Genomic DNA, 27589 nt, shown 5'->3' with positions numbered 1-27589 from the left:
GCAAGTTAGAGAACTGGTGTTGTTATGCAAAGATACTTCTCAAAATCCAGCACCAGGGAGGTGCTGAGAACTGTGTGGGGCTCCCAGTTCTCTTACACCTACTATCCCTGGCTGACAAGGTGCTTTCGTATTTACTGCTTCATTTGATTACCCTCCCACCACCCCCAAAGCAACCCAGGCTCAGCAAGATCAAGAGATGTCTCCAAGGTGTACGGCAAGCAAGCCAGAGGCATCATCTCCCTGTGAGTTCAGCTGTCATTAGGAAGAGCCTGCTCTCAGAGAGGCCAACCAGACGGCAGAGGCTTGCCGGGGGCAAGATGAAACTAATTGAATCTAATCTTTTACTTATCCAGTAAGTGGGACAGAGCCTCAGGAAAACTACAGAGAGGAGAGAATTCTAAGAATTGTTCCCTTTCATCTCAAAACTGCAACACCAGGAAAGTGGTCTTTATGTCCCTTGTGCTTTTATGCCAATGTTTTTTTTCTTTTTCTTTTTCTAGAATTACCTGTCCAAGAACAAATGTATGTAGAGAAACAGATTTTCTTAGTATCATTCCTGACCCACCTTGGGCTCATTCTACAATCAGCGGAATAAATCACTCAGCAAGAAAAGGCTCACCTGGATAGGACTCTTTTGCTTTCATTTTGATTCTTTGTGTAACTTTGAAGGACAGGACTGGCAAAAGATGAAGAGGAGGAGTGCGGCAGTTAAAACAGCTTCCAGAGCCTCGAAGACCAGAGCTGGGATTAGGGATTCCAGCTAGACCTTGAGAAGTCAGGGAAACAAACATCTCAGCCTTGGTTGATTCCTCCTCTAATGTGGAGACACGTTTTCTATCATTGAGTTGCTGGGAAGATTAAAGGAAGCACGGCGCTGAAAGCAGCTGGCTCAGTTCCTGAAAGCTCTCAGCTACAGGTAGCCTCCTAACAATACTATCTCTCAAGAGCTGCATTTTCTATATAGGTAAGCATATATGTATTCACATATTTAATGTTTGCAATTCAGAGGGTATAGAAGTTAAAAACAAAAACAAAAACAAAAAAAGAAACCCCCAGCAAACCACAAAGCCCAGCCTGAGGACAGCAAGACACTCTCCAACTAACCACGTGCATTTTCATTAATCTGGTTTCTCTTCCTCATGCCTATTGATTTAGTTCTTTATCTCTCATTCAAATGATCAGAAGAATTTCTGTATAAAACACAGGCTGGGCATGTGCTGCATGCCAAGAACTGTGCCAGAGTTTGCTTCAAGAGATGATTAGAGTACAATTTCTACCCGCAGTCTTGTATAGGAAGTATGTATAGGGGAGCTGACAGATACCAAAGTTTTCAGCTGCTGTATGTAGTATCATGTGGCAAGTTTGGGCAAGTAGTGTGTGTGTGTGTGTGTGTGTGTGTGTGTGTGTGTGTGTGTGTGTCTAGTATTGTGTGTGTGTGTGTGTGTGTGTGTGTGTGTGTGTGTGTGTGTGTGTGTGTGTGTGTGTGTGTGTGTAGCGTGGTGGTCAGGAAGCTGAACAGGAAGGAGTGATGCTTGACCTGAGGCTTTGACGCACAATCAGGAGCTCATCAGGGAGAAGGGTGTGATGCATGTGGGACTCTTCCAGACTGCGATGTTTGCTAGAGGATTAAGTGTTAGGGAAGAGAGACGCAAGCTGAAAAGGTAGATGGAGACAGGAATGTAAAGGGCCTGGCATGTCTCCTTCAGAAGCATGTGTTGGAGGAGCTGAGGGTTTTGTGCACAAAGAAACTGTTTAAATTGAAGCATTCTATGGTTCACTCCCCTCAGATGGCTTCAATTGCCCAGGCCACAGTGGGCCGGGAGGGATCTGAGGGGAGTGTAATGTAAAGGGACAGCTGTTTATTGTTCCTGTCTGTCCTGCTTCCCTCGCTCTTCCTCTTGCTGTCTCTTTCTCAGCACACTTCACCCCAATCTCAAGGGTGGACTTGTCAGATAGGCCTGGCCAATGCCCTTGTCCATGGTAATTGGTTTAGAGATAGATATGTAGCTGTAGGTGGCCAATCAGAGATCTTCCTGAGATTATTCTGTCAGACTCTGCTGGTGTGGCCTCGCTGATGGATGTGACTACGCTTGCTGGCAGCCAAATGCTTGCAGGGAACAAATTTACTCAAGACCAAAGGGCAGGGAAGAAAGCTGTAAGCAGAGATCTTAATTCCAACTGCACTAAAGCTAGACCCATGGACTTCAATTGTGTGGTGAAACCAGTTTCATTTACAGCTAAAAGCAGGATGAGCAATGGAGACTGAGGGATTTGTGTGTGAACTGCAGTACATTTTAGTATTAAAACCAGGAGAGGCTCAACTGGTCACCCTAATGCCAAGGGCAAATGTGGAAGTCTGAAGGCTAAATGAAAGTAATTTTTGCAGTAATGTAGTCAAGAAATGACATGGCCTGGTGTTGTGGTATAACCGGTTAAGCCGTTGACTGTAGTGGGTAGCATTCCATGTGGGTGCTGGTTTGAGAATCCTGACTGCTCCACTTCCAATCCAACTCCCTACAAATGTGCCTGGGAAGGCAGCAGGGGATGGCTCAACTACTTGGATCACTGTACCCATATGGGAAATCCAGGAGGGAACCCCTGGCTTCTGGCTTTGGCCTTGCCCAGATGTAGCCAGTGGCCATTTGGGAGTGAATCTGAAGATGTAAGATCTCTTACCTCTGTGATTTTCTCCTTATCTCTATAATCTTGCCTTTCAAATAAACACAATAAACATTTAAAAATAAATACGGTAAAAAAATGGCACACTGCTTAGGAGCTAGCATTGTGGTACACCTGCCGCTCAAACATCCCTTATGGGTGTCAAGTTTGAGTCTCAGCTGTGCCACTTACAGTCCACCTGGGAAAGCAGCAGATGGTGACTCAAGTACTGAGGCCCCTGCCACTCACATGAGAGACCTGGATGGAGTTCCAGGCTCTTGGTTTTAGGCTGTCCCAGACCCAGCAGTTGCAGCCCTGATTAATGTGGGCATTTGGGGAATGAATCAGCAGGTGGAAGAACTTTGTGTCTTTCCTTCTCTCTCTGTAACACTGCCTTTCAATTAAATCAATCAACCAATCTTTTAAAAAGGGGGAAAGAAAGAAATGACATAAGCCTGAACTTGCTGCAATTGGTGAGGTAAGTAGGAGATAGATTTGAGAAGTATTTGATGATTCGTGATCAGGTTCCTCCGCAGCCACCTGGGTTTAACAGCAGGAGTTTGAACCTGGGTTTAAGAGCAGGAGGCTTTCCGGGGGCAGGGAAAGAGAAATCATGGAAGGCTGCAGAGGAAGCGACCCTGGAGGTGAGTAGGTATTGAGGGACCAGGGGAACCTCCTGGCTTTGTTTCTATGGGGCCTGTCTCCAAACAGAGAGCAGTGTAAGAGTAGAAGGAGAGGGCCGTGTTGCAAGCCTGCCCGAAGATCCCCAGCCAGCCGCCTGGGCACATCCTCTGGAGCCTCGAGCAATTTGGCCAGTAGGGAATCTGAGCATGAAAGCCTCCCGGAGCCGGATCCTGCTTGCCTCGCCAGCCGTGGGCTCTGCACATCCGATGGGGAGAACAAACTTAAAGATTATTTATTTCAAAGGGAAAGTGATAATGAAATAGAGAGAGAGGGGGGGGGAGAGACAGAGAGCGAGATTTTCCATCTGTTGGCTTATTTCTCTAGTGCACACAACAGTCAGGGAGTAGGCCAGTTCGAAGCCAGAAATTCCATCTATGTTTCTCAAGCAGATGGCAGGAGCATAAGTTCTTAGGCTATCATCTTCTGCCTTGCAGGCACATTAGAAGGAAGCTGGATCAGAAGCACCAAGTAGTTGGGACTTGAACCAGGCACTCTGATGTGGGAAATGGACATCTCAAGTGGTGGCTTAACCAGCTAAGCCACAACGTCCACTTGAAGAGGGTAATTCTTGAATACTTCCTGGGTTTCCAGTTTGAGTAGTTAAAAACTAATACTGCTACCAGTTAAATTTTAGGGAGAGGAGATGGGTTTAGTCTTGAACTCAGTATGTTTCAGGACCCTGTGTGACCATTTATTAAAAATATCCAGTAGGCAGTAGACTAGATACACCTGATGCTTGGGCAAGAGATTAGTGGTGGATGTTTAGGAAATCTCAGCATGTAACAACCAGGAGAGTAGAAGAGATTACCAAGGATAAATGGGAAAAATGGGCCATGGATGGAAGTTTGAAGCTGAGGATGGAAATTTAGGGACAGAAATTGAAAGAGGAGACAGAGAGGAAAGGCATCTAACGGCACAAAAGCTGCATGGTGAGCGGTCCATCAGGCAGGACTCAAAGGCTGTACTGAATTTGGAAAGTAGGAGTTCACCATCATTTTGTGAGTTCAGTTTCATTGCAACGAGAGTCTAAGCTATTTTACAGGTCACTAGGATGGGAAAGGAGACCATTCATGACAAAATTCTGATGAAGGACAGGTGAGAAGGAAGATGAGGGAAGAGCTGGAGGGCTTGTTCTGGAAGGGGAGGCTTCTTCTCAATCTGTGACCTTGATAGACCATTTCTGGAGGAGTGTGGTGGAGACATTTGCACTAGAAAATTTCAAGAATTCAGGCTAGATGACCCAAACTTTATGTGTGTGTAAAGGTCGGATTATTTGCACAATGGAAAGCAGATAAATGGAGGAGGGTGAGGAGGGTTTGGAATGGAGAGGGAGGTAAGAATTAGTTAAAGGATTGGGAAATATCACTAGGGGTTTGGGTGGGTTGGGAGTCAGTAGAGTGTAAAATATGAGCATCAGTTTTTCTTCACTATTCCAGTTATCTCCATGCTGAAGGTAATGGGATTAAGAGCTTGCTTAAAAGTCTCTGTCAAATACCCTTCCAGGGAAGTCCATACCAGCTTTGAGCCTTTGGTGATTTGACCCCCCTCTCCTGCCACATCAACACTCTCCTCCTCACATTTCTGCCTCAAAGACCTCTGTTGCCCTAGACATCTTTGCAATCTAGTGTTTGCACACACATTACTTACGTTGCTGAGAATATCCTTTTGCTGTTCTTTCCCAACAAACTCCTACTCATCCTTCAAAACTCTACTGATGGATTAACCTCTTTTGTGAAGACTGTTCTGATTCAGTCAGGTACAACGCCTTCTTGCAGCAGCATGTACCACACTACAAAGCACTTTGTCTGTTGATCTGCTGCCGCAAGGCCTTGTTTTTTCCTCCCTATCACTTGAGAGCTCCTGTCTTTTCAGGGTTTATCTAAGGACATGCCATGGCGCGGCTAGGAGCTACTATTCTCCTAGTAGGAGCTCAGTGAGTGACTGAATTCTTGCTTTGCTGCGAAAAACAGACATTTGCCATGTCAGTCACATTTAATATTTGAGTGGACACCAGTCTTGATAGCTACGTTTTATGAACTCATAAGGCACTAAAAGTGTGCTGTGCTGAAGAACCTGGCTCACTGATTTCTTAGTTGCAAGTAGTCAATGCTGATTTAAAACACTTTTCTACAATTTATTTCACCTTAAAAATTCTTTCCAGTCCTGCTGAGGAGTCAGTAGCTGAAGTACCAGGAAGTGATTCCTTAAATATCTTTTAAGTATCTGTAATTACACCCAGCCAAGGCACATCCCTTCTCTGACTCCGTAATCTCGACTTTGGTTCTGATTTGTAGTTCAAGCAGGAAAATTAAAAATGACTTGGGAGTGGAGATGGTAAAAACAAAGCCAAACAATCCCCTCTGCCACCAAGTTACCGAAACTGAGAAGGCATTGCTTTCCCCTCAGATTTACATAAGACTTAAAGCCAGGAGAAATGTTAAAAAATTACTTAGCCTGAGTCCTGTTGTTTTCTAATAGAAGAGGAAACAGAGGTCACACGTGACCTAAGATCACACAACCAAGCAGGGGCAGTAAGACCCAAAACACAGGAGGACCCCTTCATTGAAGGTTTTGGTTACCCCAGGCAACTGCTAGAAAATAATCAATGGAAACTTCTAGAAATAAGTGAGTCAAAAATTTCAAGTATCTTTTATTTCGATATGTTGCTGCTGTATTTTTAATTATTATCTTACTATGCACAATGAATAAACTTTAATGTAGATATGCATATAGGGAAAGTCAGTATACATAGGGCTTAATATCAGTTGCTATTTCAGGATTCACTAGGGGTCTTGGAACATACTGCCCAAGTGTATTCTTTCTCTTATATCATACTCCCATGAAAGACAGTCTCTGTTTTGGAAAAGCATATCAAATACACTTTTGCATTCCTTGATATTTCCAAAAGTGTCAGCATTAATAATGGTGGCTACCTTATGGATTTATTGTGTGAATGAACCAAATGGATACAAAATGCTAAGAACAGTAGCTGGTCGTAGTAAGTGTTCTGAATTTGCTATTGCTTATTCTGTTTTCTTTAAGATTAATTTATTTGAAAACATAGAGTGACAAGAAGAGAGGGAGAGAGAGAAAAATGAATCTTCCATGCACTGGTTCACTCCTGCAATACCCACAGTAGTTGGAGCTGGACCAGGCCACAGCCAGAAACGAGGAGCACCAGCCACGTCTCCCACACGGACAGCAGGGACCCCAGTTCTCGGACAACCACCCAGCCCTTTCTTACATGCATGCACAGGGAGCTCAGCACAGCAGTTGGTCTCAAACTGGCACTCTGATAAGCTGCAGCTAAACCCATGGTGCGACTAATGCTGGCCCCACTGTTATTTACTCTTAAGTTCCAAGATACGTTCTCGATTACTGGAGAAAAACTGCCAACCTTAGCTTCCCTGAGCCTCAGTTTGCTCACCTGATGATGGGGTAAAATCACGTCTACTTATTCAAGAGTTACAAGGCTTAAACGGGACAGTATGTACAGCATTGCCAATCTCCTATCTGGAGTTCAGTGGTAGGCCCTTTCCTCCTCCAGTGCCTTGCACAGATGTCTGCAAATATTGACAGATGTTGTATGGTCCATATTGAAATGTGCGTCATCAATGTCAGAACTGCAAGGTTTATTTCGAACAAAGCACTTACGATGCACTGGCCTTGGGAAAACATTTCCAGGTTAAAAGCAGAAATGGAACCTCTCTGCTTTACACACAATTCTTTGTGTGCACATAATTCTCTAAAGGGCTGCTGACTTCAGATACCCTGTAGGGCTCCTTTACAACTTTCTTTATTCGCCTGTGCCTTGTGCTGTCACATACTCAGATGTGAAAATGACTTAAATGCATTTTAGAGCAAGACTTTGCATCATTTCTTGAGACAGTTTTCTAATACACTGGAAAATATACAACTACCAAACAGCAAAAGTGTATACTTGTTTCATGTTTGCTACTTAAATCTGCCATGCATATGTCAAGGCAGTCCTTACAGCGACTTCAGGGGACGACGAGCTGGTCAGAGGCTACCGTTCATTTGTTCACAAAGTGATCTTTCAGCACCTACGTGAGCTTATGCGTCCACGTGACCTCATGGCACCACATGGCTACTGTCCTCTGTTAGGACAAGATTTAAAGTCTTTTAGTGGATAAAGCTCTCTTTTTGATCATTAATCAGAGGCCATGTGTGGAGCGGTGGAGAGTATTTGGGTCTAGAGAGAAGGAGAAAGTTGCTCACCGATGTCTCAATTTTTTTTTTTAAGATTTTATTTTGGGGCCTGGTATGGTAGCCTAGTGGCTAAAGGATTCCATATGGGCTCTGGGTCATGTCCCAGCTGCTCCAGTTTCCATTCTGCTCCCTGCTTGTAGCCTGGGAAAGCAGCTGATGGCGGCCCAGAGCCTTGGGATCCTGTACTCATGTAGGAGACAGAGAAGCTTCTGAATCCTGAGCACTTTCAGTCATTAGGCTACTGTGCCAGGCCCAGTCAACTGTAGGTTTTTTCTTTTTTTAAAGTTGTATTTTTATTATTTTTTTATTGGAAAGGCGGATATACAGAGAGGAAGATCTTCCGTCCGATGATTCACTCCCAAAGTGAGCGCAACGGCCAATGCTATGCCGATCCGAAGCCAGGAGCCTCTTCCGTGTCTCCAATATTTGTGCAGGGTCCCAAAGCTTTGGGCCGTCCTCGACTGCTTTCCCGGGCCACAGGCAGGGAGCTGGAAGGGAAGCGGGGCTGCCGGGATAAGAACCGGCGCCCATATGGGATCCCGGGCGTGTAAGGCGAAGACCTTAACCACTTGTGCCACTGCGCCGGGCCCAGCTGTAGGTTTTAAAAAAATAGATTTACCTTTATTTCTGGAAAGGCAGGTTTTTTTTTTTTTTTTTTAAAATATATATACCTTCTGTTTGCTGTTCATACCCCAAATGGTTTCAATAGCCAGAGCTGGATGAGCGCTTCATCTACCTACATGGGTACCGGAGCCCAAGCACTCGGGCTGCCTTCTGGTGCTTTCCCAGGCACATCAGTAGTGAGCTGCACCACATGCGGCCAGAACTTGAAACAGTGCCCATATGGAATGCTGTGTGGCAGTGCAGCCTAACCCACTGTGCTACAGCACTAGGCCCCAGCTATTAATTTCTTAACTTTTAATCATGGCATCTTACTATCATGCATTTCATTTTACTCAGTTTCATAATTGAAGAGTTTAAGGAAGCCTCATATGTAGCACTTAGCTATTAAATTCCATTCCTTGTGCTAAATACTGCTTTCTCCACAGTTGCATTTTCTAGTTCCAATGATTTTCTACAGATTGAAACCGCAAGTCACTTGAGCACTCACTGGGATTACATTTACTTCTAAGGCAGAAAAATTCCTGGTTTCTGAAAACATGGATCATTGAGAGAAGGCTTCAGGCGACTAGCTGTACTTGTTTGCCCAAGGCTGGCCTATAGTGAGATGGCCTTATTAGATTTGAATGACTCAGTGAAGGAGACAGTAACTGGAGGAAGGCTCACCCGAAGACCAAGTTATTTGCTGCTCACAGTAGTGAAGGGATAGTATAACAAGTAAGGCCACAGCCTGAAAAGCAAACTAAAGGCACCAGCCAATGCTATAGCTTGAGCTGATGGTAGGACTAGGTTGTATAAAGATGGTTAGATGGAGCTGTAAGGTAAAATACTGGAACCCTGGGGATCAGGAGGAAGGGACAAAGACCGACTGTCTGTGTAGGCCCAATAAAAAAGTTTATAATGAGTAATGTGTGCTGGCGTGTAACTGATCAGGTTATCAAACAAGGCAAAACCAATTATGGCCCAAGTCTGGAACAATTAGAAGCCCATGTGTCTTGCATGGCCACATCATGCTCCCATCAATACGAGCAGGTCTTGAGTTTCTCATTCCTAACATGAAGATGGTACATTCCACCTGCCATATTTACTTACATACTTCAGCTTTTTCAGCTGCATGACCCTCCTACCCAATCCCACCCACCACCCCCAAAACAGCTGTTCACCACTGAGAGTCACAAGATTTTTGAATAATTTGCTCAAAACTCGTCAAAGTGTGTGTCAGTTTTTGTCTAATTTTCATAATCAAAGTACCTAAATTCTGTTCTTCACTGGAAGGGGTGACTTGAGTGATGGTCTTTGTTCCTATCTTTACCTTACATATTCTCAAAGGCAGGACCACCCCTGCAGCTTGCTCAGCTCATAAGCTGGTTCTTGGTAGCTGCCTCCCCCATCTTTTCTGTTTGGAGTTCGATGCCCTCTCATCTCTGTGGGAATGGACAGAGGAGGAGGCCGGGTACCTTCAGCACACACTTGGTGGATGAGTCACCCCAGCAGTCTAATGACCTTTCCATTTGTTATCTGTTTCCATGGCCACAGCTGGGTTTCTGCCTGGGAAACAGCTTTCCACACACTGGGAATCATTGTGTCACTCCTTAACAACCTTTGAGTTTCCTTGTTGCTTACAGGACAGAGACCCGTAGTATAGGAAACCTGCACACTAGCTTGGAGTCTACTTTGCTCTTCCTTCTATCAGCTCCTCCAAATCTTCCATGTCTCTTTCTGCTTTCTCAAGTCCCACTTCAAACCTCACCACCCCTGGAAGCCCTCCAAAAGCTGCTTCTTCCTCCCTCTGTGCTCTCCCAGCACTGTGTGTCCACCCGGTTTATGGTGCTTCTCACATAGTGCTTCAATGGTCAGTTAATTATCTGTCGCCGTGCCCATCTTTCCTCCAGGCTGTGATATTCTCACAGGCTGGGGGATAAGTCACACAGCCTAATTTTTAGCACTTTGTTTCCAGCAGGTATTCACACAATGTTAATTGAATGAATGAAAGAAAACTAGAAAATAGTCTTTTATTAATTTATTGATCAAAACATGGGTAGGATGATACAATGAGACACTGACCCAGTAAAGAATGCAATGGTGCTTTTAATGAAAAGTTCCAATCTGTGTACATGCTAGCTGTGAAGTAGATGCATTTATTCATTCCAAAGGACAGATTTCCAGACAATGATCACAGTGTCAAGGTAGATAAGATGCTGGACAGATGAGTAGCCAAAGAATGTTATAAAATCATAAAATCTCACCAAGGACATATTAAATGTAAATTTACTGAGACATCAGGAGAACACTTGTTTGTAGTTTTTGGCTAAAAGCAATATAACATTACAGGAAACAAGTCCTTGAATTAGAAAAGAAGCACTATATAACAAAAAGGTCTTTGAGAAGCAGTTAAATGAGCATATATTATAGACAAACACACTTTGTATCTGAAGCAGCTTATAGCACCAACACGTTGGCAGAACCAGCAGAGGGGTGGGGTCACTGGACCAAGGCATCTTAGGTCGCAAAGGTTTCTCAACCACTGTCTATGTCCAGCCCCTTGTTTTATAAATGGAGAAATGGAGGCCCACAGAGTTGAAGGATGCCTGTATATCCCACAGCCACAGGATGCACGACTGGCTACAGAATGGCCCAGGACACCAACTATAGGTCCCTGCTCTACCTTGACTCACACATATAATTCAATTTGATTCAATACAGTTTTTCCTATTAATAGGTCTAGCATAAATGAAATCAATGTACTTTTTACAATTCATTTCATGGAGAAATGGCTGACATGTAAGGGAATTCACTTCTTGGGCTCTTAAATCTCTCAAAAATTCAGAGCAGCAAGTCAGTCTTAGCTATATACTGGCTGAAACAGTGGCAGCTCAAGAGAAAATTTGGCACACCTGCATCTATACAAACTAGACTATGTATCTCTGAAAGTTACTAAACCCTTGGTATGAAGTTCTCTTTTTCCTTATAGTTTAAACATCAATAAGATACAAGAACAATCTCAACAGAGAGAAAGGGCATCAAAATTTTCTTTTAAAAAGTAAAGTATGGCACTTTTCATTTTAATAAGGTAAGGAATTGAAAAAACAACCTGATATGCTAGTTGAAGAAAAAAAGTTTATAGGTAATTCCCACTGGTTGTGTGTATACACACACACACACACACACACACACACACACACACACACACACACATATATAGTTTTTTTTAATTAAGAAAAAGGTATTTCTGCAAAATATTTTGGAGGTGTGAAATTCTAATCTAGCATTGTTGCCACAGCACTGAGGCCTCAACTGGACAGATTTATGATGAACTAATAAGATATAAGAATGAAAAAAAAAAAGAAGATCACTGCCAATAGAAGCAGGTGAATAATAAAATTTATTGAGCAGAGTTAACTAGTTTCAAGGAAATGAATCCAAGAAGTTACCAATATGTATCTGAGCGTGTCAGGACAGTGGCAGTTAGAAATGCTAACACACACTGGACATCTGTCCATCAGGAGAATCAGCTGCTGTAGCTGGCTACACTGCGGTTCATAGGTAGAACAGAGCCCTATAAATAAAAGTGATTTTCACATACATACATTATATTTTCTCACATAGACGTCTAGTTATAAGTAAGGTAATATTTGGCTACAGTTTGTGCCTTATCGGGTCCAGCATCAAAGAATTTTGCTTCTATTTTTTTTTATAGACATGTTGTATACCTGCCTGGAAGTTGCATGACATTTATATTCATAGCTTTTATTATATCTGACCAGTGAATATAAAATAAAAATTCCTGGAATTTGAAGTTATTTCTTACCGCTACATGCATATTAACAAATATATAGCAAATGATTTGTTTAGTAATAGGTAAAAGAGCACGTTGCAGTACTAGAAGATAAGCTATGTTTGCTACCAATAATGTGTGCACAATGAAATAATCAAGTAATTTACTGAAAATATTTTGTAATAAGCTGCATTTAAATATTTAAAGAGACATGCTAAGAGTGAAAATAAGGTTAGTGTTCTGAAACGATCAGTAGAAAAATATATTTATTAAAAAAAGAATGTCTCATTAACTGAAGCATTAAGTAAAAAGATATCTTGATGGTGTAAATTTTAAATTTCACTTTTGGAAAACATGAAACTTCCTCTCTCTTAAATAGGTGCCTATGGCTTACTAGGGAATGGGACATGTGACGGAGTCCAGCAGCTGATGATACAGGATGAAGGGGCCGTGCATGGCTTTCACGTGCTCTTGAAGAGCTGGGGGCGGCTCACAAGGCCACGTAGGTGTGTGACATGGAGAAGCATTGAATGGATCTGAGCAGTGTAGAAGAGGATTACATGTGTCAGTTGATGCCATCCTCAAAGTCTAGATATTAGATTTTTAAAATGGCTGGCTTTTAAGGGCAGCTGATACAGGATTTGGAAAATCTGTCTTAGATAACTTCTTGTTGGGGTTAAATCCTTTTTAAAGAATACATTTTTAATCTTCCATTGGTAGTAACTTTTTATAAATGGAATGACAATACCCAAGGTCTACTGTATGGTTTGGGCCCCTGTGGGAGCATTTATAGGCAAGTGAAGTTAGCTTACATTTTGTGTCTGTTTCTTGCCCACTGTGTTTTGCCCATCTGGGGTTGGGGAGGGGAATGCTACCTCTGAAAACAGATGCTAGAGTGGGAAAAGAGGTCCCAGGGAGGAGAGGCGAGGGCTGAGCCACAGGCTTGTCCAAGAAGAGCTGTTATTTGCCTGTCACTGGGCTCAGTGTGTTTGTCCTCTTCTAGTCATCAGGGGGGAATTTCCAGAGGTTTCTAATCCTAATCCAGGAGAGACTGTGAGTCCTAGGACCACAGTTGCTGCCCAGGGGCCTCCTGAGGTTTCCTTTCCCCTTGTCCTAGGCTTAGAAACAATGAAGTCCCAAAGGCTCCTGCTGAATGGGTAACTCATGATCAAGAAGCCTGGAGTGTAAGTTGGCACAGTTCACTGCAGCCTATTTAGGCCCAGCACAAGTTGGAAAGACGAGAGATGAGTGCATTGCTTAACTGCCATGAATACAATCTTTAGGATGTTCATTCATTTTTTTAAATATAGTAACTAAACAAAAAAGGATGTTTTATTCTATCTACACACAGCTCAAGAAGAAAGGATGACTTCTGAAGCTGAGGAAATGATGGTATAGAAAGAGGGATGCTTTAATAAGGAAATAAGCATTGGTGTGTGTATACATATAGGCATACATATACATATATACACAAAACATCCTTCTTTCCTTATATACTATACTGGGTGGTACAAACTTTATTAAGAGCACAGTAAGATATAAAGGTTTTAGGATTCAAGTTCTTGACATTTTAACTTGACAGGTGCTTAGGCAGTTTATGGCATATTTGAATCCACTGTATATTTAAAGTGTGCAATTGTGTTTTTTTAAAAGGCCTACAATAGCGTTCCCTAAACAGTGACCCAATACAACACCACAGTCACCAAATGGAAAAAGAGATTGTTACTCTGTATTAGATTAGTGAGAAGCATTTTAGAGAAAGGGCAACTGGAAAAAATAAAGACTTTAGAGTCCATCATTCCAAGTTCTGAGCATTTTAGTTACTAGCAGTGGTTACCAAATAAGCCACAGGTGGATCTCTTCCAGGAGCTGCTCATCATCTTTGTTGAGACAGGAGGCGAGGAACGGTTTTCATGATCTCACTATAAGATGATGCATGTCTTCTTATCCTTGAAAGGGTTTTCTGAAGTTGGGATTCCTATCAGCAAAGGGTCACTCCTGGCGTGCTCCTCACAGTAGGACATGAGGTCTGCTGATGCCTTTGAAACCTGGCATGGAGACAGAGCAAAGCAAACCAGGAAGACACTTCACTTACAAACCTGAAGAGCGTATTTCAAAGCAAAGCTGCTGGGTGGAAGGCTGACATATGCATGGTGATCGGAGGATGACAGCCTCTGATGTGATGATGTGCCAGGTCAAAAGGCAAATGGAGCAATCGGACAGGGTTGGCTCTCCTTAAGCAAGTGCTCAGGCTGAGTGCCCAGAGAGGCTGGCATCACATGTATTTTTTGTTTTCACTGGGGATAGATGACCTGCCAGCCAGCTAGCTAGCATTCCTGCATTTAACCAGGAATCTCATCAGCAAACAATCACCTCCACAGCAAAGATGATAGTGCAAAATGAAGGCTCTGGATTCTTCAGAAATGGAGCAAGCATTGGACACTGCAGTTAGATCATTCTGGACTGCAAATCACTTTCAAATGGCTTAAAGAAAAAAATCCAATGCAGGTGGGGATGAGGATGGGAGCGGGAGGGTGGGGTGGAAAGAAGGCAAATAAGCCAACAGGACCAAATGTGATTAGCTGGAGAATCTAGGTAAAGCCTTCAGGAAGGTTTATTGTTACAACTCTGTAGGGTTTGAAGTGGACAGGGAAGGAGAAGTATACATGAATCAAAGGAAGTGTGCATCTTAATTTCTATCCAAGGAAAAACCAGATTGGAATTTGAATGGCATGTTGGGCTTGGAGCCCAAACTCTGAAGCCAAATTGTTGTGGAGCTTCAAAATGTACAACTGGACACCAGGGAAATAGAAAAAGGGAGTCAAGCACCTGCAAGGGGCCATACAGAGCCTTGCTCTCACAGGTGTTTCAGAGATCTGAGTGGGAGATCAGATCATCAGATCAGTGTCCCAGCAAGCAGTGTTGGGTAGCTGAATGGTGTCAAGTGTAGTACAAGCAGCCTCACGCTGTGGAGACGGGTCCACAGGAATTTATCAGGTGATGGCTTCAGCCTCCAGGAAACTGCCTGATTCACAACATTCCTGGGTTCTCACTGCCAGTTCTTCTCTCAGGATTGGGAGGAATGACTTCAATGTTGGATGACCTAAGAAGTGCTATCTGGCATCTCCAGGGGATCACAGCTAAAGCTATCACTGAGGTTCCAGACAGCCATATACATTTCAAAAAGCTGCATTTTCCTAAAAAGGAGTCTTGACTATTGACTTATTATGCAAAGCCATTTCAGTTACTTTGGTAGCTCTAGAACACTTCATAAATTCCAGAGGGATGACTAGAGTGTTTGTAGAGTCCACCAGGAACACTTGTCCTGATTCACACACCATGATCCTTGGACTGGACCAGGTGGGGAAGTGGAGCTTCAGGATATCCTGTCTGGGGTTTCTCAGAGGGGTGAACACACACTCCAGTTTCCCAGCTCTTTGGAAATGAGGACCATGCTAGGTAGGAAATGAAAGCTAAAACACTGAGCAACATTCTTAGCTAGCTCTAGAAAAAAATTGCTGGGTGGCAACTGAATTGGACGCCATCTTCCTGGACCTGTGGCCCAGCGTGGGAGAGCAGGGGGACTAAGTGCACCTCTTACCTTTATTCTTTCGATGGAGGCTTCCAATCGTAACTGCTGAACAGTTCTTCTTGCCTGGGCTATGTTGTTGGTGCTTGCTGTCTTGCTGGACATCTTCAATCAGGTTTCACCTGAAATCGGAGGAGCACATTTTTTAGAGGTGACTAACAGCCATTCTCAAGTTAGTTAGACAATACAATTTGCATTAAGGGAGCCAGATGCACTCTCGACACTCATCATAACCTTTTTGGGCATCTTTGTAAATCTTCAGTTCACAGAAACCCAAAACTAACAGCTTAACTGATGCCCCCTCAACACACAGCATTCAAGTAGCTTTCTCTAGGATGTTATAAGAGCAGATAAATACACAAAAATACATACAGTTTGTAGAAGGCCTCCAGCAAAAATGAGCATTGGTCACTACAAGCCACATTACATGCCTGATTAATGTGACTGTAACTTACTTTAATGGAAGGTTTGCTTTTATTTCTTTTGAGTTATATTACCCAACTATTAGGCTGATGCAAGCCCTGGCAGCACTGAGCGGGGTGGGGAGACAGAGTTCCTTCAGAGAACTTTGCACCAAGAGTGTGTTTTTAGGTACTGTGTAAATGTGCAATCACTTTGAGAATGTTAGTGAGCCATGTAAAGAAGTCTTCACAACCTTTCAGCTAGAAGTCATTCACCAATAGGCAGAGGTATTGGCAATGCTGACAAGAGGCAGGAGAATCCTAGAGCCTGAGCTATCTAAATGATCCTTCTTTCCTTTGACCCCTTTCTGGCCTCATTCTGGCATCCAGTGTATTTGCTAATCCTGTTATCACCCCCTGCCCCTAAATGGGCTGAGTCCCTTTTGTGGCCTGAGCCCTTGGCTTCTAGGCTGCCCTGTCTCCCCAGCCATCTGGCATAAAGCAACAGAAACATCCTGGATTTGAGGTTTCACTTGTCTGGTCGCCCAATGACACATTTTAAGAGGAAGACAGGCCTGGCAACAAGTGCTGCCTGATGGCCCTGCCATATATGGCTAACTTTATTCCTGGCATGGTGGTGGCTGGAGGGAAATGCGGAGCTGGCAGGCCTGGTAGCAGTGTGGCAGCTTTATGACTCATGAGAGCAGGTGGACAGTAGGTGTGCCTTCCCGGTTCTATGCAAGGGCTCAGCAAAGTCACAGGGCACGGTGGCGCCGGCAGCAATCCCAGGCTGATTCAACCTTCTGGAGGGGCTGTGGCTGCACGAAGCAATTCTGCCAGACCAGACAGGCTGGCTGCAAAAAGCACTAGCAATCCACAGGCTCCGAGGTGTCCACACAGAGTTCCATAAGACAGGATGTGCCCAAGGGACTGAGTTCAAGGATGGGTAGGTTGCGGGGGAGGGAGTTATACTAGGTCAGAGGTAGCTTTGGGTGACATGCACAAATAAAACCATGCTCTGTACATAGAGGTTTGAAATCAGCCTCATCTGCAAGCTTCAGACTCACCATTTGCTGGCTGGCCACCTCCAAGGACCCCAGTTTTGTCATTTGCAATATTAGGATTCCCTGACACCTCTCCAAGGGCTTTTCAGTGGACAGTTCCATTCACCGATGCACTTCTGGTGCTCAGCGCAAGACCAACAAAGCAGAGTATAGCTGCTGTTGTTTTTATCCAGAAGGGTCACACATAGCACAAGGAACTGGAATTCCCTGCTTCCCTGTATGTTCTGCCTGGTCCCAGTGAACTCGAGGGTTTTGATTGATAGGGTCTAGGTGGGACAGACAGTCTAACAGGGCCATCAGCTCTTTTTAGCATGATCCCAAGCAATCCTGCTATATTGTAGTGCCAGGGTGGCAAAGAAAGACCAGAGGATTCCTCTAGGAATAGGAAGCCCTGGCAGTCCAGGGGCCCAGGAGGAGGAAGCGTGTGGCAGGGCAGAGTGGCCTGGCCTTGTCAGAAGCTTTGCGTGTCCTTGTTTCGGCATGCTTCCAGACTGGCTGCCTCTTTCTCAGATTCCTTAGTCATCCTGCCCCACCCAAAGGAGAGCCCCAGTGACCCCGCCCAGAAGACTGGGCTCATACCTGGCCTGGCCTGGTGCAGCCCAGCTCCTTTCTGTGCTCCTAGAGCAGTGCTCGCCTAACCGTCGCATATGTGACAGAACCAGTGGCCAACCTCAGCCTGGACACGTGCAGTGACCTGGCTCAGGGCAAGCTGGCTACAGCTCACTACAGCCTGGTTTTCCTGCCAGCCAGTACCTCCAGAGTGCAAACATGAAGCTCCGTGGAGTGGCTTCCAGACCACACCTTCAGCACTTGCTAAAAGTTCCCTCTGCATGAGAATAGTGCAAGTATTCTATGCTTCTCAACTTTCCCAGGGCAAAAAGTTTCCAAGCTTTCCTGCAAATGCAGACAGGACATGTATGACTAGGTCAATCATTGCTCCCACCTGTGCAGCTTGGAAGTCAATAGTCCAAAGGCAGACTCTATCAAATGCTTGGGCAGATCCCTCTCAAACTGAAGAGCAGCTCATCATCCAGCAGAAAGGAGGGAGGTCTTTTATCCACAGTCATCACTAAAATCAATAGCAATTAAAAATTCATGCAGGCCAGGTCCCATCCATTGGGAATTCTTGCAGGCCTCAGGCTCGCCTAAGGGCATGCAACACATTTTTAATGGAGTGCTACCAATATTAGGTACCCTGCGTGTGCTGAGAGTAAATGGGTGGGACAGAGGCAGCCCCTGCCTCCTCGGAGCCAACATTCATGAGGAATCAGATGCTATCCTCTTTGGCAAAGAGGTAGTGCAACTCCTCCTGCTTGGTCACCCTTCTGGGACTGCCAGCTCTAACTCCAATGGTTCTTCTGCAAGTTTCTATCCTTCTGGCAGGATATGCACAACCTCACTCGGCAGCTGGGTGATAATGCCAGCTTCACACACTGCTTGAGCACAATAACACTGAACACCTTTATAGCGACAGCTTTGGGAAGTCAACCTCAAGGGGTACTACTGGTCACCACCATGACAAAGCATACCCTAAGCTCCTGGAAAAGAACAGAATCTCTGGGTCTAACATTCTTCCTGAGGGGCAGCCAGACCCAAGCTGTAACTTTTCAAGTTGAGGAGCTCTTTGCAGGAAGCAGGCGTGCTGAACTACCTGCTGTCTGCTGGAAGAGGCGGGCTGCCCTAGAAGTTACAGAAGCTTCCAGGGGCAGGGGTCTTGCCACCAGCAGCTATTCTAACTCCCCTTGGATTGGGCTGAGCCAGAACCAGAGAGGCTGCCGAAGCCTGACCCTCCCAGCAACCCTGAGCCCTTAGAGAGCTTGCTTTGGTCTTCCCCCAACAGCAGGGATGTCTCGCTGCTTGCTGGAGCTAGCAGGCAGGCAAAGAGCCTGATTTGTTTTTGCATCCAGAAGTGCTTCCAAGGCAAATGGCACCTGATGTCTGTGTGGAATCTGAGAGCACGCACACATTGCCTTCATATGCAGTATCCCATCAAGCCTTGTGCAGTCCTGAATGGGCACTGCCAATCTCTCCTCATTTTATACATGAGGCAATTGAAGTTAGAAAAGCTTGTTTGCTTCAAAGGAACCCAGCTCCTAAGCCGTTTCCCTCTGAATGCCACCCTTCCTGCTGGCGCCAAGGGAAGGACATGCTTCCAATTAATTTGAGCTACAGACATTCAGGGCATTGCTGAACATTCTACAATGCACCCCTTAATCAGGGGTGACTTTGATACACCAGAAACTTGGAGCTGGGAGTCTGCCAGCTGCCTATGTTTACGCAACACTCCCGGGACAGAAGGCACCCTGCTTGTTTGTCTAGCGCCTGGAGGGCAGGCCTCCCCTCTCACAGTTTCTATCTCAGCAAGAATGTTCTCCTTGCAGCTCCTAGGCAGAGACTCAAGTCAGTAGCTGCAGCTCCCAAGTTGGCCCAGTACGGCCAGGGACTTGCGTATCTGTGCAGCTGGCTGGTCCGATAAAGCCAGTCTGGCTTGCATTTTTACATCCAGGTAACAGATTTGCTTAAATACACATGATATTCATACTTAATTACTGAAATAATTTGCTTTAACTTTATTCCTGTGGTTTACCTGAATTCTCAAGTTCCTAGATTCTCAGGAATAAGAAGTCCCTTTAGGGAAGTAGGGGCATTTTAATTTCTGTTAAGAGGGGCCTGAAGCCCAAAGAGATGCAGGAGGCAGTGGAGGCTGGGGAGCGGGGAGGGTCGCTAAGCATGCTCTGGGAGGAAGCCACTAGGAAGTCCCGGAGCTCATGGCCTGGCCAGTAATTGAGTCATTGGAGAAGTGCCAACTTTCATGAGCAAATACACTCCTTGAGGCCTTAATAAAGGAGCAGGTGGAAAAAAAAAACCCACCAAGCTATATGCTCCACTTCCCCTTCTGATCGTGCCTTCAACTTTCAACATCTTCCTGCAGCTCTTTGCCCCTTTTCTGTAAAAGGGGACACTGCTACCTATCTCTCAGGGATGTTGAGAGAACAAACAGCAGCACCTCCCAGGAATGCACGCTGCAAATGCTACTATAAATGTTTACGAAGCGCTGGGCTCCTGGACTCAAGAGCAAGGCTAGAACATGTATTTGGTGTTAAACAAGACAGAGATTCAGTCTGTAGTAGAGGACATTCAGGGCGCTGTGACCAGGCAGCAAGAACTTTCTTACATGACCTTAAAGAGATGCACAGAATACACAGCCAGTTCTGATGAACACTCTTTCTACTTTCATGAACACTCACTGCTATTAGCGCCAGCAGGCTGAGACCATGGTGCAGGCAGGTCTGGCCCTTACAGACTGTTACTGCTCACCTGTGGGTGGGTGGGTGGGTCTTAAGTTTAGGTTGACTCTCAACACTTGAAAAATGGGAGGGATTTCCTTTCCTTTTGAAGGAATATTTTTTTAAAAATCAGGGAATCCTACACAACTGGGTTAGCCCCTTTAGCATTTGTTACTGCACCTGCTGGGTTTCAATTTGAACTTTACACTATGCTGGTACCTGTGCCAGGACACACTCAGAGATTAGCTGGGGGATTTCAGCTCACACCTGCCCCTGCCACTTCCTAGCTCTAAGGCTCTGAGCAAGACTTGCAACCCCTTTTAAAGCCTTGATTTTCTCATGGGAAAAATGGGGATAATAATACTTTCCATATTTCAAAGGGCTGCAAAGAACATCAGATAAAATAAGCATGTGAGTGTAATAAATATAAAGAATAGTGGTTCTGAGCCTTGAGTACCTGCAGCCTCTTATGTGCCTATCATGTGACATGCACTCAGCACTCTCTGTGCTGCCTAATGGATTCATGCTGGCATGGGCTGCCCCCCTCCCGCACTCCTGAAAAGTGAAACCAAGTCCCCCACTGTTTTAACGGCTCTCCTGGGCCCTTCCCCCATCCATGTTCAAATGTTGAAGTTCTAACCCCTGGAAACTCAGATGGTGCAGTTGGAGTTGAGGGTCTTTAAAACACTAAGTGACAGATGAGGTCATGAGGATGGGCTCTAGTCCAATCCCACCAGTGTCCTTATCAGCAGAGGGCATTAAGACAGAGAAGAGCATGTGAAATCACATGGAAAAAGTTGCCATCAATGAGCTGAGGAGAGAGGCTATAGCAGAGGACCATCCTGCTGACACCTCCAACTCAGACTCTGGCCTCAGAGCTATGGAAAATGAAATTTCTCCTGTTCAATCCTCCAGGTCTGTGCTGATTTATCATGGCCACTGGTCAAACACACACCCAGCTTCCTCTGCTGCTTGGGCTCTGCCTAGTTGAGGCACGGAGAAGCACACGACTAATGGCTGCCACTAAGCTGGGTGAACCAGCTTTCTCTGTGGGGGTAGGATTTGCAGTACTGAGAGGCCTTGAAGCGAGTCAGGCCCTGGGGCAAGCTCCATAAGGGTGCGTGGGACTCAAGAATCCTTACAGCACCCTTACTCCAGACTTTCCAATGACTATGCAAGTACTCAATTCCCTCTACCAAAGCCCACTCTGCTAAAAATGGCCAGGAGCCCTATCTGTTGGCTAGAATGAACTCCAACTGACACTGGATTAATCTGTTGTTTTGTGAACTATAAATAACTTTCAAATATTAGCTATGATTTCAATTCTTACTGTGCCATCATAGCTGAGCACTTCAAAAGCTTAAGAACTGAAAAGAGAAGGACGTTTGGATATGAAAAATTCTTTCTCCTTTTTGCAAAGTCACAGGTCAAGAGGTCATGGGCAGTGGGGCCTGTGGCCAGCTGCTGTCCTGCATTGCTCCCACTAGGTGCTGAGAACAAAGGGCATCCAGAACATGTTGCCTACTCATGGGAGCCACAGAGGGAGAGACATGGAAAGACTGCAGGGAGAAGTGGAAAGTATGATTTGCGATGAGGGATAGAGAGAGCCTAGCGCTCTCTCTCCCCCTCTCTCTCTTTTTTTTTTCCTTCCTTCTAAAAATATTTGTTTTATTTGCAAGGCAGAATTATAGGGAGAAATGAAGGAGATAACCTTTACCCACTGGTTTACTCCACAAATGACCACAAAAGCCAGGGCTGGGCCAGGGAGAAGCTACAAGCCAGAAACTGCATTTGGGTCTCCCATGTAGGTAGCTGGTGCCCAGGCACTTGGGTCGCCTTCTACTACTTTCCCAGATGCATCAGTGGGAGCTGGATCAAAGTAGAGCAGCTGGTACTTGAACTGGTGCTTACATAAGATGTCAGCATTGCAGGCAGTGGTTTAACTTGATGTGCCACAACTCCAGGCTCAGCCTAGAGTCTTCTAACAGAAGGTTCTGTGGCTCAGAATTACCAAAGTAGAATAGCATCAGGACAGTGTTCCCTCCAGTCCTCAAAAGAACGCACCTTGTAGAAGTAGCATGCTTTCAGTTTTATAAACCCTTGTGAGATCTTTGTGGTTTGCTTTTTCATAGAAGCTAAAATTCATTTTCATTTCTTATTTGAAATGCAGAGATTGGAGAGAGGGAAGAGAAAGGGGGAGGAGAGAGGAGGTAGGGAGGGTAGATTGGAGGAGGATGAGGACAAAGAGGAAGAGAAGGAAAGGAGGTGGGGGTGGGGAGAGAGAATGAATCTTTCCTCCCTAAATGCCCACACCAGGGCAGTGTCAGGCTGAAGCCCAGAACTACATCCGGGATGCACATGTGGATGGCAGGGACCCAAGGACTTGAGCCATCACTTGCTGCCTTCCAGGATGTGCATGAGCAGGAAGCTAGAGAAAGCACAGTAAGCAGGGACTTGAACCCTGAAAGCTGACATAGGACATGAATGTCCCAAGTAACAACTGATACTACTATGCCAATGTTTCACTTCATTATCTTATATATTTCTCTTTTTTTAAGATTTTTTTCTTGAAAAGGTAGATTTTTTTTTTTTTTTTTTTTTTACCAGAGAGAAGGATAGACAGAAAGATCTTCCATCTGCTGGTTCGTTCTCCAAATGGCTGCAACAGCTATAGCTGAGCTGATCCAAGGCCAAGAGCCAGGAGCTTCTTCTGGCCCTTCCAAGCGGGTGCAGAATCTTGAAGCTTCAGGTCGTCCTCCCTCAACTGCTTTCCCAGGCCACAAACAGGGAGCTGGATGGGAAATAGAGCTGCCAGGGCACGAACTGGTGCCTCTATGGGATCCAGTAAGGGGTGCTTGCAAGGGGAGGGTGAACCAATTCAGCCATCATGCTGGGCCCTATCTTATATGTTTGATCAGTTGATTGTACCTTCCAGTTATAGTACATGACCCTGAATAATAAGTATTTTAAGTTACAATGGCTAATTTTGACAACTGGCACTATTCACTGAGTATCTGGTTTGTGTAAATAAGTCTGCCTGCATCAAAACACTTCATCTTCTCAACTGCTTTAAGAGATGAATTCTTTTATCATTTCTGTTTTACAGATGCAGCACAGAGAAGTTAAAAAATTCTTGCATATGGGCCCAGCGGCGTGGCCTAGCAGCTAAAGTCCTTGCCTTGAACGCGCTGAGATCCCGTATGGGTGCCGGTTCTAATCCCGGAAGCTCCACTTCCCATCCAGCTCCCTGCTTGTGGCCTGGGAAAGCAGTCGAGCACAGCCCAAAGCCTTGGGACCCTGCACCTATGTGGGAGACCCGGAAAAAGTTCCTGGCTCCTGGCTTTGGACCGGCATAGCATTGGCCATTGTGGCCACTTGGGGAGTGAATCATCGGATGGAAGATCTTCCTCTCTGTCTCTCCTCCTCTCTGTGTATCTGACTTTCCAATAAATAAAATAAATCTTTAAAAAAAAATTTTTGTATATGGTCGATCACACCCAGGTTACATGAGAACCTGGGGCTCAGGGCTGTCTGACTCCAAAAACTACAGCTTGCTCAGGCCATGTTGCCTGCCTGTGACCAGTAAGAACATAAGGAAGCAGCTGGGAGAAAGGAGCGGCAGGTGTCAGTTGAGAGCTCCGAACAAAAGATGGTGCTGAGCCCAATTCAATGGCAGCTGATACTTGGCGTGTGGTTCCCACAGCAGCAGCAGCAGGGGCAGAATATAATGTGCACCTTCATGGTCTTGCGAGCAGACTGAAGACAAGAATTGGTTAAGCTTTAAAAGATAACCCCAGATTCTAGGTAAGGCACCTGCTGGAGACACAGAGGATCCTATCAAGGTCTGTGCCCCCAGAGAAGCTGGAAGGGAGCCATGAGAATGAGCCAACCTTGGTAATAAATCCAGGGCAGAATGACCTGCTGAGCCTGGGCGTCAAAGTTCCTTGCTAACTCCACTGTGTGTTTACAACACCAAGGGCACTTGTTGAGGTCTGGGGAGGGTCCAAGAAGCTGCATATAAATGCTTCCTGAAAGATTTTGGCTCTGGGATATACAGGCCTTCCCCAGAAAGATAGATAACAATAATCAGAGCCTGCCCTTACAGAGATCATGCTTGGCAATTACAACATGTCACTTTAGAAAACTGCTACTTCCCACCTTTGCTTAACATTTCCAAGCTCTGCACAAGTCCTGTAAAGCCTGTGAAGTCATTTGTTCTTGGCTCTGCCACAGCAACTGCAGGTGGCACTCAAAAACCAATAAATCTATAGCAGGCCGATTTCTAAACTGCTACTTCTGTATAGCCTGTGAATGATGTTGCAGGCATCCAATTGGCCCTTAGCAGAAAGAAGGCTTCCTGCTCCTGATCTGTAGGATACAGAAGCCTCCTTCAGCTTGAAACTGCCCTTACCACCTAAAAGACTTAGGGTGTTCACTTCCCAGCTGTTTCCTTCTGCAAAGTGGCTCCTCCCTGGCTTCTGAAAGGCCAGACTTCCCTGCTCTTCTAACACTGTGATGCATACCGCCACATTACAGCTTTCATTCCTTCCTCTGATGAGGAAGCCTTAGGGGCTTAGTTCTGGAACCCTGGGATTGCACAGCCAACAAAGGCTTCTGTTAGGTCAACTCAAATCTTGGCTATCTTACCACTGCAAGTCAGTTTATATCTCTGAGCCTCAGGTTCTTCATCTGTAAAATGGAAAGGGATAAAAATAGCCCTGACCTCAAAGGGTTGTGACCAGTACAGACACGGAGAACAATTGCCTAACATACAAGATTTCTGAAAAAGTAGAGGCTGTCCTCCCTCTTCTATGACCTAGCCATGACCAACACGCTGCTCATACAGTCCTGACCCTTTACCTGAATTCCAAAGTCTAAATGACAGCCTGTTTAAACTTACACTTGAATGGCCCAGCTGCTTCCAACACAACAGAGGTAAACCCAATAAAACAACACAGTCAGCTTGCAACCTTTCTCATGTCCCTTCCCAGTAAGTGACACCACCCTTGTTCTGGTCTCTGAGGCACCATATTACTTCAGTCTTCTTAACCTTTAACTGTTTTTTTTAATTTGAAAAGCAGAGTGACATACACACACAGATAGGAAGGAATCTTCCATCTACTGGTTCACTCTCCAAATGGCCACAACTGCAGGGGCCGAGTTAGGTGGCAGCCAAGACCTTGGAAACCCATCTGGGTTTCCCCCGAGAGTAGCAGGAGTCCAAGCACCTGGGCCATCTTCTGCTGCTTTTCCAGGCACATTAGCAGGGAACTGGATCAGAAGCAGAGCAGCTGGGACTTGAATGGGTGCTCATATGGGACATACGTATCACAGGCTGCAGCTTAATGCACTATCCCACAATGAATGCCCATTCCCTTGCCCTCCTTCTAATTTCTTAGACCAAGTTGCATCAAATAGAAATGTGAGCTTAATACATGATTACAATTTTTTATTTGCCAAATGAGAAAAACAGAAAAATGAACATAAGTTTAATACAGTTTACCTAGCCTAATATGAAAAAACTGTCATATGAGCACTGGAGAAAATGTAGTTTTAATATTTTGTCACCCGATCTTTGGAAACTGATTTGTATTTTATACCTACAGTGCATTTTGCTTTGATGCCACTGTGATGGCCACCGTGATGTGTGCCCACTGTGATGGCCACAATGAAGGGTTTAGCAATCACAGCACCTGCACAAGATGGCAGCAGCCTCACTGGACAGTGTGACTTTATACTCTGTCACTTCCCAAATTCTCTGGACTCTTGTTTTTAGGAACCATATTTTATTTTCCCCTTCTCCTGGCTTCTGCCTTCTCCCTAACATGTTGGTTCCCAGCCCAAATCAAGCTCCTATATGTGTCTGGCACCAGCACCTCTGCCCCTAATCTTCCTCCAATCCAACCCACCCTGACCACCATGCTCAAACACAGCACCACTTCCATTCAGCTCGTTCCTCTCAGGCCCCCAAAGTCTCAGGGCTTTCCCAGCCCTCGGGAAAGCCGCCAAGAAACTTACATGAGAGCTCCCCTCTCGTGCTCCTGCCACCACAAGAGCCATCTCGTACAGGCAGTGAATGCACACAGAGCTTGGCCACAGGCCAGTTGCCCGCATCTGCTGATGCCCACTGATGCATTCTGCTGCAGATTCCTGACTGGAAGCTATTGTTTTCATAGTCCTATCATAATCACAGAACGTGAGGGACTTAAGCATGTGCCTATGTCAAGTGGCCATCGAGCTGTGTGGCTGAGCGTAGGCAGGCTGACTCTGGAGGCCTGGCCCAGCACCTTCGTTACTCTGCTGCTGTGGTGCCAGGGGTGGCACCCCACTTCCGTGTTTCGTGGTCTCCATGCAAGTGTTCTGCCTGCTTCTCTTAGCCTATTGCTTTAGACCCTGGGTTACATTTCTACCTCTTCCGAGGGAATTTGCTCTAACACTTTTGCTTTCAGTGATAAAATCCCTTTGTGGGTTCCCGAGGGGTGGGACTGAGGACAGCTGTGTACAAATGCCCTATGGTGAGTATGTTTTCCCCACGCTCCCCAGGAAAGGGCTCAGGGCTACCATTAAATTCTCAAAAAGGTCTGAAACACCATTTATTTCAGAGCTTAATTCTATGCTATTTATTGCCTACTGTGGAAGTGACTTAGTGTGTGTAAATGCTACTTTCCTACCAAGATACTGCTCACGAATAACAACGGCATGGACTCACAATGTCGTGCGCCAGCTCCAGTGTCAAGTTCCTGATCCAGACACTGGTTCATGTAGTCTTCTCTGTACCCACAAGTGCTGCAATTTCTCACATCTGTTGAGAACACAGCTCAGGGAGGTTATACAACTTGCTCAAGGTGATGCGGCCATTGGGGGGCAGAAACAGGATTTCACCAACTGCAAAGCCATGTCATCACCAGGCACACTGAGTTATGCATGTCATTCCCCATTCCCTCTCCTTTTGTATCGACTAAAGCAGAAAATGAGGCCTCAGTAAACACCTGGCTCCTGAGGACACACGATGCAGCAACCAACACACTGCCCAGCCTATACCTATTACCCTTGGCTATCTGTACGCCCAGTGTTTTCTTAGAGGATATTCCTTGCAATTCCTTCCTCCTGCAAGTATCCCACACAAAACTGATTGCTTTGAGCTGATGATCACCTTCCTGCTTCGCCTGCACAGCTCTTGAGGAGTTGCAGTGACTTCCTGGGGTTTCTACACACTTGACTGGGGCCAGCTGTTGAGCTTAAGGATGGAGAGACCACTTGGTGTCCACATAGCGTCCATA

The 27589-nt window shown here is 45.3% G+C and overlaps 1 protein-coding gene across 4 annotated transcripts in view; it reads right to left on the bottom strand.

Annotated features, from left to right (window-relative positions):
* Nucleotides 1–10263: 10263 nt before the first annotated feature.
* GNG12 (G protein subunit gamma 12) overlaps nt 10264–27589 on the bottom strand; it is a 136650-nt gene continuing 119324 nt past the window's right edge. For all 4 annotated transcript variants that reach the window (XM_040978384.1, XM_040978385.1, XM_040978383.1 and 1 more), the window contains 2 exons: nt 15570–15679; nt 10264–14016 (listed from right to left, as the gene is read on the bottom strand). In XM_040978384.1, the coding sequence (XP_040834318.1) occupies nt 13891–14016; nt 15570–15662 (219 nt within the window). In that variant the 5' untranslated portion in view covers nt 15663–15679 and the 3' untranslated portion in view covers nt 10264–13890. The remainder of the gene's footprint in view (nt 14017–15569; nt 15680–27589) is intronic.

This window comes from Ochotona curzoniae, unplaced genomic scaffold, assembly GCF_017591425.1.
Source record: "Ochotona curzoniae isolate NIBS_2020 unplaced genomic scaffold, NIBS_Ocur_1.0 contig_291, whole genome shotgun sequence".
Taxonomy (NCBI): domain Eukaryota; kingdom Metazoa; phylum Chordata; class Mammalia; order Lagomorpha; family Ochotonidae; genus Ochotona; species Ochotona curzoniae.
This window is presented reverse-complemented; position numbering and strand designations above follow the sequence as displayed.